The sequence below is a fragment of the Gambusia affinis genome, linkage group LG04 (genome assembly GCF_019740435.1).
Source record: "Gambusia affinis linkage group LG04, SWU_Gaff_1.0, whole genome shotgun sequence".
Lineage (NCBI taxonomy): Eukaryota > Metazoa > Chordata > Actinopteri > Cyprinodontiformes > Poeciliidae > Gambusia > Gambusia affinis.
In genome coordinates, this window is record NC_057871.1 from 25,747,039 (window position 1) to 25,761,708 (window position 14,670).

The following is a 14,670-nucleotide window of genomic DNA, read 5'->3' on the forward strand; positions in this document are numbered from 1 at the left end:
TCAAGATTTAAAAATTTGAAAACGCAGACATTTTATTTTCTCCACATTCACAGCAACTTGCAGTTGGAAAGGTTGTTGTTGCATTTCATCAAATGCAACTTGTACAGACTGAAAGCAGCATATGATAATGTCATCTGCATAAATATTTAAATAAATAATATGTAAATAAATTATGAGTAGTAATGGACCCAGCACTGGACCTTGAGGGACGCCGTTTTTCATTTGCAGTACCTCAGAGAAAGAGCTTTCCATCTCAGCAAATTAGTGGGATAATTTGAAAATTAAATGTTGTAACTCATTAATTCAGTCTTCAAGGAGTTATTGTAGATGGCAATGGCTGATCTCCTGTAGCAGTCTGTATTACAGCGAATCCAACAAAGCTTCTGACTGAAGATACTCTGTTTTCCTGAGACAGCCTTACGAAGAGGATGAGATCCTGCTTACGATTATTTTTTCTCCCTTCGATACAGTATTTATACAAAGTTTTCATATAAAGGAAATTTAAAATGTGATTAATAAATATATATATATAATTTTTTTTTTAAGTGATGCAGAAATTGTTCTGGCAACCCGTGTCTGCCTTGAAGTCCTATGAGATGTAAAAACATCTTGTCTATACAGAAGTAAAAATAGGACTATTAAACATATAACCTCTTTTTTAGGTCAATTAAATTGGATAGTTGTATAGTTTTGGGAGAAAAACCGTCCTTCTTGATCCAACAGAAATGTTGCCATGACTGATCTCAAAACAAAAAGCTTTTATTCTGAAATAAAAATGCCAGAAAAGGCAGGTATGACACATCTTGCTATGGTACTGTTTCAGTGTGCATGTACACAGGGACGTAGACGGCTTGTGGAGAGTCCCTTCCTTCAATATGATGCCATGTTTGATAGCAGCTTTAGTTCATGTTTGTTCCTCTGCATGTTGTCTGTCTACAAAACCCGTGTACTGTAACGTTGCTTTCTTTGCTGTGAAAGAGTTTGTAAAAGCTTAAAACTGTTGAATGATCACAACTCTGCACTTTCCTGGTCATGCTTGGCATCAATCGTAGCGCATACATTTTGAGACCTTTTGCTCCGAGTGCATGACGGCATGGTGACAAGTATTTCTTGTCACCATGGTGACTGAGAGCATTACTGTTGAAAGGTCGAGAGCATCGCTGGCTTTCCAGAGTAATGATTAGTTGAGGCTGTAAAATGAAAGATGTCATCTAAAAAGAAGACATTTAAATAATAACTATCTATCTTAAAGGGTAACTAAACGTCCCTGTGAAAGCATAACCCCGCCCCCAAACAATTTTTAGAAAAATTTTGCCAAAGTGGGCGGGGCCAAGAGACTGAGGGGGCGTGGTCAAGTGTGGAGCTAAGCGAGGCTGACAACCAAACTGTAGCATCCTAACCAATAGGAAGATTTGACTGCAGAACTTGAAACACTGCAGGAATAAACGCATTTCCACAAATATGTCACAATTTTCAAAGTAACAAATGATACTCTTAAAGCAAAACAAAAAGCAATACTTACACTTGTTTTCTATTAAGACTGAAATGTGTTGAATACATTTCGTTGTCAGGGAAAGTTGTAGTAATTTATAGAGTTTAATTTTCCTTTGAAGGTTCCACTTTTTCTAAGAGAACGTCTCTCTGATGAGAATGGCTTTCTTTGTTTGCTAGCCGACCATGATGAAGTGCAATAATGCTCTGCGATGTGCATGTGAGGCATGTGGGGGGTTTTCCTCGTCCTCTTGCTTGTTCTCTGCGTCTTTCTGTCCTGCCTGTCGGCGAATATCTCTGTTGGCTTCATTCCTTCATGCTTTGTGAAGATGTGGGATGATTTCCCTCCTGCATTTTCTTTTCTGTACGGATCCCAGGCGTGAGTAATGAGCAAGTGTTGCGGTTAAAAAGAGTTAGTGGAGATTTATCATTCGAAACGTCTCGTTAAGTAAAAGCTGAGGAGTGTAGAAAACAAATCCGGCTCTAGGTAACCAACGCAGACCGAAACTACAGCTGCTGACTATAGAATTATAATACAAAGAGACGTTTAACACCTTCGTCTCCGTGGAAACCCAAATAAACAAGTCCTTACTTTCACAACTGAGACTAAACTTTCAGGAGGTAATAACTAGCTTACCTCTTTTCTCTCCTTTGTGTTTCTTCTTTTGTCACTCAAGACCATCACCGACAACAGCCCGATGCGTCGCTCCACCTCCAGTCTGGTCCACGGGCGTTCCGGTCGGGGCGTGAGGCTGGACGACTACTCTCTGGAGAGGGTGGTGTCCGAGGAGGGGAGACACGGCGGCGGGCGCAGGCACAGGGACCGAAGCCATCGCACTTCGCAGCGATCGCTGACCAGATACACAGACGCCGACACAGGTGACTCTGTTGACCGCTCCTTTTTTATTTTAAGGATTAGCCGACGTTAAATAAGTCATGCTGTGTCTGTGGGGGGGTTATTTTGTCAGCAATAGAAAGTGGAACATGAATCTTTTTGCAACGCCTTTCACAGTGAAAAATGACAAGGCAGCAGAACTCTGAACATGTTGAATGTCAGCTGTTGTCCGTAAGTTGCAAATGTGCAACTGCAGGATTTCCTGTGATAATTAATTTCAAAATTCCTACAGGCGCAAAGAAACACTTCAAACATTTCCACACCTTGTCGCAACACAAACACCAACTTTCATGTATTTTATGGGGGCCGACAGGAATTGGTGTGTAATTATGAACTATAAGAAAAGTTACACATGATTTAAATTTTTACATTGGGGTGCACCGATAAATGGGACCAGATTTCCTTAATTTTGGGAGATTGGGAATCGGACGAAACTTTCAAGAGAAACGGATTTTATTTAACTCCACAAATGTCTGAGAATCAGACTAAATATAGCATCCTGGTTGCTATATTTAGCATTTCTTTTAGTGACTTTGTGGAAATATTTAGCAAATTTTTAGTAACTCTGTTGCTATATTTTGCAACAAAACAATTTGTATCAAAGGCCACATCGGTATATATATGAGGTAATTAGACCCTGCAAAGTTAATTTACATGGCTGAAATGGTTAAAGGTGTTTTTCTAATTGTAAGAATCCTCTAATATGCTTGGTGGACATCCTGGGAGATTATAAAAGATGGAATAGTTTTCTATGAAATCCACTCGACGTCCTACTTCTTCTTATTTTGATGTGCTTGTGCTTTAAAGTCTGCCCTCTTCCTTCTGTGAAACAGAAACAATGATCTTCTGTTAAGAGCATGAAGAATCGTTCTTCTATGACTGGTGCCTGAACTAAAATCTTTTGTAACCCTCATGTCTGACTTTGACAGGTATCCTATCTATTTCATGTCTAGGTCTGGGCACAGACCTCAGCACCACCACACAGTCAGGTGACCTGCCTCCCAAGGAGCGTGAGCGGGACCGCGGGCGCACCAAGGACCGCCGTCATCACCACCACCATCACCACCATCACAGCTCAATGGACAAGGAGCGCTACGATCGCCATGACTACCCACATAGACCCCCCCAGGACCGCCACTGGTCCCGGTCCCCCAGCGAAGGGCCAGACGGGAGAGGTCACAGACAGGTGAGCTCTGAAGTCGCCAAGATTTAACAGCAGTTTACCAAAAAACAGTCCAAGTAGTTTGTCTGCATTTCATGTGAAATGCCTTGTATTTTTTACACCTGACATATTTAATATACAGAATGTTTCCTGTTATCCTCATTGTTTTACCAAACCTCGTCTTATGATAGGTGTTTGTTAGCTCTTCCATTTTTCTCCCCTGGTAAACCCGTAGACTCAGACACAAAATTGGCACATTTGTTACATTTCCTGGTGGTGGTGTTTGCTTTCAAAACCAACCTGTTTACCTCCTACGTGTGACGGTGCTGAACCAAGAACCACTTAAGGACACAACAACCTCTGAAGAAGACACTTTGTCCTTCACGAAATATAAACAAAACTTGAGTGGCAAGAGATTTTAGCAGTTGGATGATTTCTCTTTTGTCTTTGGGAAAAGTCCACAAGCTATTTCTCCTGCTAGCGTTAGACTTGTGCTTTTCTGCATGTTGCATTTACCCAGAATGCCTTGCACAACAGTCCGCTCCTGCTTTTGGAGCGGTCTCCAGTCCACTTGCATCCATATCTGCATTCGTACCGCCACAGAGTTCACTTAAACCAAACCGAGACTTTTAGGCAGACCAGAGTTAGCTGTTTTTTGGTCCGCAATTTTCACGCCTTCCCAAATGAACTGGATCGTCCAGGCAAATGAACTAGAGTTTGATTAAAGTGGACTAAACAGGGCTGGTGGGAAGTTGGATAAAATACTTAAACTTCAGGAATGTAACACTACATCCAGGTGATTGACTCTCTGTTCAAGATAGATTTTGTAGCTGTGTTATGAACTGTTCTCTGACCTCAGCTTCTTAAGTTCCCGGCCCTAAATCCAATTGTTCCATAATCCAGGTTCAAAAATGTCTTGCAACACAAAGACTGTTTTGGTTGGACAGGAGGAATCAGTCCACAGAACTTCCCCATGATCATCAGAGTTAACAGTAATTTCCATGACCCTACTTATGGATTTCAGTTCATGTGTTTTTATGGGTGTTTTAATTCTTTTCGTTCCTCTATATTTCTCCATTCTCTTTTCTGCAATCTGATGTGTGTTTATTGCCTTCAATTTGCTGCTTCATTGACGTTTTATCAAACTCTCTTCCTATCTTAATCTAATCCAATCTATCTATCTTTATCTCTCTCTATCCATTGTTCTGTTCTATTCTGGTCTTGTTGCTGTGCTGTGTTTTGATTTTCCTTGTTTACATTTTGCTGTAGGGGAGTAGTTCTGTAAGTGGCAGCCCGGTCCCCTCCACCTCGGGGACCAGCACTCCACGGAGAGGCCGCCGCCAGCTGCCACAGACTCCTGCCGTCCCTCGTCCGCACGTCACCTACTCCCCCGCCGTCCGAAAGCCCCTCTACGGCCCCCCGGGCCCGGGGCGATTGCGCTCCCCTTCCCCTCGACACTTCTCTCCGCCGGACCTCGACCGGGGCTACCACCACCGGCCCCCGTCACGTCACGCCTCCCCGCACCACGGCGGCTCCTCGTCCAGGCACGGCTCGCCGCGCTCGCCTCGGCACCAGTCGCCGCACTCGCCGCTCCACGGGTCGCCTCGGTCTCCACACCGGAACCGCTGGAGTGGCCCCCCGCCGGGGGACAGCCTGGAGGGTGACGGGCCCTTCTACGAGAGGGATTACGAGTATGAGCGGCATCACGAGCCTCCCGCCTACGAGCAGAGCCTCTCCCATGGCAACCCTCATCCGCATGGAGGAAACCCTCACCCACACCCACGCTCACCAAGGACTGCTCGTCACGGGCCCCCGCCGGCCCCTCACCCACATCCACGTAGGGTTCCTAATGGCTACCGTTCATCCTCACCTTCCCCGCATAGGAGGGGACCGCCAGGGGCGCCGCACCCTCACCACCGGCCTCCCCACGCCAGAGGGCCCCGCAAGGGCCTACATGAACCTTACAGTGAGACGGACGAGGATGACTGGTGCTAGCGACGGCATGAGATGCAGACAGCAGTAGATGATAAGAACCGCCACCTCCAGCACTATGGCACATATGTAAACTTTGAACAATGTGATGCTAAAGTTTTGGAGAGCCCCTCCTCTCCCCCTTTAGACTCTTAAAACAAAAAAAAAAACAAAAAAAACGATGCTAGGGTGGAGGCAGAGGGGCAGTGGTGCTGCTAGGAGCCTTTTACACATTTTGCAGAAAAATCTAATCTTTGACAAAGCAGCACGTGGTTATGCTAATCTCGAGAAAGTCCGGAGAACTCAGTAGGCAAGGCCAGGGCACAGGTTGACCTCTGCCTCTCAGAACTACAGTTCCCATGACCAGCCTACACCATCGAGGTCTAGGCTGAGAGGGAACAGAGAGTCGAGGGAACAGAGATCCAAGGAGGAGCATGAGGTTCTAAAACAATGTGACGGGATCGTTTCAAGGCCTAGCAGGCACTTTGCTCAGACTGGCGCCTGACTGCTTAGGTGTGCGCAAGCTCTCACTGGCTGGACTACTTAGGAAAAAAGCAGAAAATAAGCTGAAGTGAGGAGTACACCGCTTAGACTCTGCTCTAAAACAGACCCGTTTAGAGAGGAAAAAAATGATGTGATGAAAACCAGGATCCCCCTCACTAACCCTTACATGCCAAGCTATGCCTCCAGAAAATGAAACTTGAACAATGAAGAGGACAGTGAAACTTTACATGACAGTGACAATTTAAAAAAATAAAATAAAATAAAGGGAGTACTTTTACTTTATCTTTATGGTCTCTCTCTGTGTTCAAGGGGACAGAACTTGGGAAGCTCCGCCTATACTGCAAAACCCAGCCAATCACAGCGCTGGCTGATGATATTCGATGAGTTTTATCATCTCTGTTTACTGTTACGGACTCACTTGATGGGGGATGGAACTGCTGTGACATCACTTCCTGTCCAGACGGCGGCGGATGCAAAGCGGTGACGCCCAACGTAGGCTTCACTTCCTGGAAAAGACGCGGCGGGAGGACGGGCCCAGGTTACCGGAGAAGGGGACTGGTCACTCTGTCAATCCTTTCCCTTATCTATTGATCAACCCATCATACAGAGAAACAGGGACCTGACAGGAAATGACATCACAAATGTTGGCGGGTGGCAAGAAGACAGGAAAGGAAGGATGGGGGGGAAAAAAAGAAAAACCAGACTAATTTCTTCAGTATTTCTTCTGTCGATTACTTCTTCTTCTTGTTCTTCTTCGGACATTCGGAGTTTGGTTCTTCTGTTGCATTCGCTCAGCCTCCTTTGATCTTTTTCAGAGTTCAAAAACCGATGGAAACCTGCATGATTGATATAATCCATACTAGAGAGGAAATCTAAGCGGTGCGGGTGGGAGTGGGACCAGGGGGGCTTTATAGGAAACTTTAACTTTTAGGTTCACAAAAGAAGTTATCTTTTCAGACTCTCTCTCTCTCTCTCTCACTTTTTTCTTGTCTGACTCAAAAGTCGAGTCATTTTTTAAAAAGATTTGTTGTTGTTTTGGTGTTTGTTTTTTATACCTGACAGATTGACAGGTTTTTCACTTGTCTCAGGTTTCTGTTGAAAACTCAGCTTCAGCAACCTGACAAACAGACGAGCAGAAGGAAGTAAAACGTTTACAGGGTCATACAGGCGTCCTGTCTTTTGAGAAACACACACTTCTGAGAGAGAGAGAGCGTACAGAAGGAAACTTCTACCACACTTAAGTTGCTATTGTTGATGATAACAGAAATGAATAATGATTTGATTTCATTAATGTCAATACAAATGAGTGACAATGATGATACTGGTGATGATTGACTGAATGTTAGACGCGTTGATGTAGACTTGCTGTCATGTTGATTGGAGTTCAGATATGCCGTGTTCATCTAGTTTTTTTGTTTTTTTTTTCCATCCCTTATGTTGGTATCCCGTGCTTAGTGTCTACCGGGTTCCCGATAACCTTCGTGCAATATTATTTTTTGGGGGGATGGTGGTTTTACGGACATTCACTCAGCAGAGTTGCGTGTTGTAACACAGCTCTAAGCGAAGATGCATTCTCTCTCCAGGATAGTGGAGGGCGGAGGTCAGAGGAGCCTCAGTACCGGTCCTGCAGCGACCCGTAGGGTCTCATCAAGCCAACCCAAAGATCAGTAATGTTTCGAGTGAAGGAGTACAACATATTGAGAATGTGGAAGCTGATTCTACATGTTTCTTCTTCTTCTAAGGTTGACATCGTCCGACTTATTGCCAAAAAAAAAAAAAGACAGATCTATGAATCTCAAATCCTTTTTTTGTTTCTTTTAGCTCTATAGTTTAACTTGGGGGTTAGTTGCCAGCACTGAAAGCAAAGCATTGGTGGTACAGGGTTGGCATCAGTCAGCGTTTGAGACTGTGTTTTGGCCACTAGAGGGCAGTAATCGGCTTCTGTTTTTCCTCTTCCACTGGACGGTGACTTTTTGGCCACATCCTGATCTCTCGCCGTCCTGCAGTCAACTTTCCACTTTCTATAAAAGTTGTGATAAACATAAATCCGATTCTTCGTCAGGAAACACTGACACGCCCTGAGAGCTGCCGTATCTTTTCATTCGTCATTCCATTTTCCCACCTTCCCTACCTCCGGCCCTTTCCGTGAAGATACCCGGCCCAGTTCAGTGACTTTGTAGCAAGTTGGAAACTTTCGCTGCCAAAACAAAACAAAACAAAATTTAAAAAATGCTTTAGCAACCAACTTATTTTTTCTCATCTAGCTTTTTGTCAATTCATTTACTTTAACATCTGTTTAGCTTTTTAAAGACATTACAACATTACACCACAGAAGAGAAATACCTTGGAATAATATTTTAACCCCTTATGTTATGAGGGATGACAGTTATTGAATGATCAATAATTCTAGACTAAAAGAATAGAGCATAGGTAGACTTAGTTTATTACCTGAAGATGAATATAGATGTTCTAGATGTAGTTATAGATAATACAGAGTATAAATAGAATTGCAGATGTTTATTTATTTTGCGTACTAATGCTACTTTTTCCATGCAAATTGCAGAAATCCCAGACAAACCGCAGCACAGACACATTTTGACTCTATGCAGACCTTATTTACATCTCCAGAGGGGAACCTGCAGCACAGCAGCGCTGCAAAAACGAATCCATCAAACAGGAAACAGCATGTCACGCTACGTCGCATCCACAGTGAGGTTTACTTTTCAAGGACATCTGTTGCTGCTTCTTTTTTTTTTTTTTCCCTTTTGCAGATCCGTTCTCCCTGATTCATGCTTTTCTGCTTTCGTGAGATTATTTGCCTCGGGACCGTGATTTTGTTTTTAAGCATAGCATGGTGAATCGGATTGGGGACGGCGCTTATGATTTGTCAGTTCGGTGGAAGCGAAGGGGTGCTTTACCATAAAACCTTCTGTCCTCACCATCCAAGAAGTTACAGCAGGTGAGGATTGTTCTCCAAAGCCCCCTACAGAGCCACAGTGCCTTCTGTATCTGAGTCACATTCATCACCCCCCCATCAACCCCGCCCCACCTGCCTCCCCAGTCACAGTTGCTCTCGTCAGTAACCCCTCGACCCCTCCTTGTGCAGTCGACGTGATCAACCACGCTACGCCTTAAGGTTAAATCTCACCGGCTCCCATGCTAGCATTCAAAATGGGGAGTGTGGCGATTTTGAGACTGGGCCACGGTCAGGAAGCAAGTCGAGAGACCAGGCTAGATGCACATTCAGAATGGGCTGAACTATTTAATATCTCCCATTCAGGCACTCAGTTTTGTAACAGCTACCAAAAAAAGAAAAAGAAAACCGTCACAGTTTCAATCTGAGCCTTGCGGTTTTTGACTTTTGAAGACTCAACGGCCATCGTCTCCAGATCCCGCTAGCTGGCTAGCCCCTTTTGGCTTCGGCATGGCTCCAGTTTATGTCCGTCCCGTAGTTGTCCTACGTACAGTTTCTTGATGATGTACTTAGAGGTTTACAGAGGTGCGAAGCTGTTTGCTTACTTCTCAGGTCCCTCTAGAGCTAGGTAGCTAGTTAGACCACGTAGGGAAGAAACCGCAACAGAACAGGCAGCTCCCGGTTTGAGTTATTGTATGGTTTTTACTTGGCATGGTATCTTGTTGTTGGTCTCACCCCTCTCCTTTCACCACAAGTACATCGTAACACAATCCAAGCTCTTACATTTCCATCTAAAGCCTGCAGAAACGCCGCCGAAACGACACAACTTTCATTTTGGCTCCACTCGCTCATCCGGAAGTGTAACAGCGGATCCAGACACACAACATTCCCCTTGTGTGAACGCATGTTGTGTGCGTGTGAGCTTTTTCCAAAAAACTGATCCCATTAGTTTGGAAAAAGGCAAACATCTAGTTTGTTTTGTCTGATTGTTTTTTAGTATCTAATTGCTTTATGAAACACAGTTTAGGGGGCAATGCAAAGTTGTTGTTTGTTTTCCTCAGTCATCACCTGTCTTTATGTCTGCTTTCTGTCACTCTTTACTGTTAATATCCAAATAATCTTTCTTTTTTCATTTCTTCTTCCCCATGGGATGAAGGGAAAATTAACAAGCGTACCACCCATCCGCTCAGTCGGCTGTGAAATTGTGTCAATGGGTCATTTGTAAGGTAACGTGTTGACAAAAACACAAAAAGGGCTCTCTTTTAAAAAAAAAAACTAACTACACTACACAATGGGGATTAATGTACAGTAGTGCTGCCAAAAGTTGTGCTTATGTAGCTAAAGCCACGCTGAGGTCTCCCCCTTGTACAGCACTAAATGTGTGTGCATGCGTGTGTGTGTGTAAGGCAGCGGGACATTGGAGCCGGGGCCAAAACGAGACGAGTGGCTGATGTTGGAGGGGCTGCGGGGGGAACTGTTTTGGGTGGAGGGAGGCTGCTTCAGGTGGGAGCGGCAGCAGAGCTTTCAGTGATGTTGATACACAATTTCACAATGGCACCAGAACATTTTTCAAGCTCACGCTCAAGTCACCATTTTTCCACCATCACCTGATCTTCATCTACTCCTACTTTGAGAGGGGCGGGGCTACGGCTGTGACAGGGAGACGTTTTACTCTGTGACTGTGACTGTGGGTGTGTGTGTGTGTGTGTGTGTGTGTGAGAGTCGACATGTGTTCGCTGTGGTCACGTTTGCTAAGGCTGAAACTGTTTAATCAAGTTACATTTTCTGTTCACACTAACGCAGACATTGAAAAAGCAAGGTTAAAAAAAATCCAAGATCCTTTTTGGGAAAGAAAAAACAATTAAGTTTTAATATGGACTAGTTTCATAGAATGATGTAGAATACACCAATATTGGAGGATTTAATGGGAGTCTTTCTCTTTCTCCTCACTGTCACCATTAAACTAGAAACTCAAGCCTTTACTGACTGAAATTAGTATTTCAAGCCAATTTTCTTACATTATTTTCTAGAAAAATAAATGTTTATCCTTGATGGACAAAGAATGTGTGAAACTAAAGAATTAATGTGTGATCGTTACAAAAAGTGCATGATGGGAAAGAGTTGTGTACAGAACGACCAAAGTTGATGAGATGAGCAGCAGTTTCATTAGCTTAGCACTGCTTCTGGATGAGCCCCAGGTTCAATGTACCGCACTTATATTAGGATTTTTTTTATTTTTTAACTAAATGCCAATGCATAAATGTTTTCAGAAATAACAAAAAGACTTTAGTTTTAAATATTCACCGCAGATCACCAAAGCTAAGCTAACATTGATGCGTTAGCTAAACAGCTAAAGCACCATTTGTATTTGTATTACATTGTTTTGTTTTTATTATTTTTTGAACTAGTTGCCAACTCAAATTAAATGCCAAAACACTTTTTTCAGAAATAATGAAAAAAGCCTTAGTTTTAAGCTAGATATTCACAGCAGATCTGATGTGACTCACCAATGCTAAGCTAACATTTTTGGAGGGGATTTTCTATAGCGTAGCACGGCTTTAGCTGTGCCCTGGACTGAATGCGTTTATGTTTTTTATTTTTTTTTAATATGAATACCACCATGTTTTTTTCACAAATAATGAAAAAAAAAAAAATCTGGATTTTAAGCTGAATTCTTACAGCAGCTAAAATTTTGGGACTTTTTTCTACAGCCTGAACTACACTTTTTTTTCCTGTCACAGCTTGACTGTTAAAATGTAACCAAAAGTTTATGAGCATATTTTAACATTGAAAATACACACAAATTCTTTCCCCACAAATACAAAATTTTAACTTGACTTGTAATGAAACAATTTAGAAAGTAAGCTATTTTCCACCCCTAACCAGGGAAATGTATCAGCTGTTTAACTTTTTAATTTATTTGACTAATGGCCTAATTGATTAGATGTTTCAGCCCTTATTGTGTGAATGATGTGTGCCAATCTGTTCATTATCATGCGTGTCTAAGTGTGTCGTCACACCATCAGCTGCAGAAGGTAACCCTCAGTGCCTTACACTGTACAGGACATGATGACTCTCCACTCGTGGTTATCACTGCATCATCATCTCCTCTGTTTCTCACCCTTACTCATTCCCACACTGGATGGGTAAGAACTGTGTGTGTGTGTGTGTGAGTGTGCGTTTGTTTGTAATACCTTGTGGGGACCATTGTCCTGACACATACTGTGTTGTGGGGACCCACTGCTCCTTGTGGGGACCAGGCATCAGAAACGCCTGGTCCCCACAAGAAGCAGGGGAAACAGTGTTTCCCCTTGTGGGTCAGATTTAGGTCTTAGGTGTGATTTGAGTCTTGGATAGGGTTAGGTATGTAATGGTTAGGGTTACAATAAGGGTAAGGTTTACGCTGTAGAAATGAATGGAAGTAGAGGAAAGTCCCCACAAAGATAGCCATGCAAACGTGTGTGTGTGTGTGTGTGTGTGTGTGTGTTGGTGGATGTGTGAAAGAGTGAACTGTGGGGGAGTTGGTTGATAATCTTGTGATGTGTCTTACTCATCCTCTCACCATGTCTCATGTCATCAGATGTACATTTTGGCTCTGTAATTTATGTGTAGATATTCCATAAAGTTTCTGGAAAAACTTCACTGTGTTCATCGTCAGTAATTCTCATTTATTTTCCTCATTCCCACTCCATACACATTCTTCACGTTATACCATTTGTAAACACTAGGTAGCAGGATTAAGCTTATTTTTTTTAATTCTGTCATCAGTGAGAGATAGAAGACTGAGTGAGTTAATGTCTGTCTGTGTGGGTGTGATTTCTCTGTGAGGGTTTGTCTGTCTGCAACATGACTGTGTTTCTTTCACTTTATGGAGCCAAGAAAGTGCTTTAGGACTGATAAATATGGGCATTAGTTTATTTACCTGCATTTTTGAGGCTCTAGGATTCAGAAATTATTCTGTATAAAAAAAATTGTAAATTAAATCTTTTTTGTTTTGAGAATTTTTTCAGCTACATGTAGCAGGCATTTATATCATTCTTATTTATTTACTTATTTTTTTGCAAACTGCCTGAAATAAAGGCCTAGTCCACATGTAGCTGGAAATGTAGAAAAATGAATACATCTTTATGCATTCTGGCCTTTCAGCCACACAAAAAATCTGTTTAACATCATCGAAAATTATTTATAAAAACTCTCAACCAGAATGGAAATTTGAGAAAACTTCCCATTTGTGTTTTCTTGTCTATATCTTCTAATACGTTATTTAAAAGTAGTTCAACATACACATCTGTCCAACTTCCTGCAGCCGTGTTTAATTCCCAACAGGTTGTTTTGAAGCAATCTGATTGGCTGATGTAGGTTTTAGCTTTGCGCTACACTGCCCCCTATATGTTTGGCATGTTAAAACAACGCTCACGTTTGGATTTGAGCGTGTTTGTGTGGCTGAAAACTTATCTGAAACAAATCCCCTGTTTACGATAATTTTTTTGAACAAGAGATATTCTATTTTTAATAGAGACCCAGCTACATGTGTACAAGGCCTGAAGGTTAGTACCTCTAATCTGATCTCTGAAGCAACAAGTTTGGCTGCATAAACTTTACACGGATGTTCACAGTGTCTCCTCCTGTCGCCTCCGCATCTCTGAAGAGCCCCATCTCCATTTCCATTTCTCTCTCTACGTCTTTCATCCTTAATCTCGTCTTCTCGGTTTGTTTCCACGAGCTCAGCCGAAACAAGTTGCTTCGAGGGATTTTATCCTCATTACTTCATTCTGAAAGACGCCGCAGGTAGATTTGTTTTTTTGTTTTTTTTAAAAAAAGAAAGAAAATACCTTAAAGTGCCAAATGTTTTGAACAACAGATCATATTTTTTTGTTTTCCTGTTCGTGAAACTATCAGACTTAGCATGTCTTGTCTGCCAAAATTTTAGATAAACTGAGGAAAAGATTTTTAAAGAAAATAGTTTATGATATCCAAAATCCACCAAAAATTATGCTAAGCTAGAAAAAAAAGTGGAAATCTTCCAGAGGAAATTGTTTGAAACGTACAAATCTTGAGAGAGAATTGAATAAACAAAGGCTTCAGGTGAGCTGTTTCCTACAAATTGTCAAACGTTTCAAAGGACTCGAGCACAAAGTAGTGTTTCTTGTGCAGAGATGCGGCAGGAGGAAGAGGAACTCCCTGAAGCAACTGCGAAGCATCCATCTCATTTTAAAGCATACCATCCCACGCTCGAGCCAGTAGAAACCGAACCAGTTGAAAAACCATACAGGATTCATTCAGCAGGTTATCGGGGTTGTGGTGGGGAAAGAAAAATACGAGCATACATGGCAATTTAAGATAAAAGAGAAGTATTTAATTACAGATTTGCATGTGCAATGTGCATGCCACTATGTGGGATTAACAAATCAACTTCAGGAACTAAAAAAAAAAAAGAAATTAAATATACAGAAAAAAAGGATATATATGTAAAAAAATATATATATATATATAGAGAGAGAGATAGATGTTTCTAAGAGCAATGTGTTTCTTTTTCTTCTATTTTTAAAAACAAAAAATGTGAAAAATCTTTGCAAAAAAAAAAAAGAACAAAAACATATAATTAAAAAAAACAATGACAAAAAATGGAAATGATTTTGGTGATGAAATCAAAGAATGTTTGTTTGTTATATTTGCCAGTTCTTTCACTGGGAGGGGGGTGAAAACCGTGGGGGCAATAAAGTTAGATAAGAC

The 14,670-nt window shown here is 42.1% G+C and overlaps 1 protein-coding gene across 2 annotated transcripts in view; it reads left to right on the plus strand.

Moving 5' to 3' along the window:
* cacna1ab (calcium channel, voltage-dependent, P/Q type, alpha 1A subunit, b) overlaps window positions 1-13,737 on the plus strand; it is a 177,069-nt gene extending 163,332 nt beyond the window's left edge. Inside the window, exons 46-48 of one of the 2 annotated variants that reach the window (XM_044114791.1) lie at window positions 2,169-2,370; window positions 3,340-3,572; window positions 4,818-13,737. In XM_044114791.1, coding sequence (XP_043970726.1) covers window positions 2,169-2,370; window positions 3,340-3,572; window positions 4,818-5,543 — 1,161 coding nt within the window. In that variant the 3' untranslated portion in view covers window positions 5,544-13,737. Of the gene's footprint in view, window positions 1-2,168; window positions 2,371-3,315; window positions 3,573-4,817 lie in introns of both variants that reach the window. The other variant, XM_044114792.1, reaches the window with a different exon arrangement.
* Window positions 13,738-14,670: the final 933 nt, after the last annotated feature.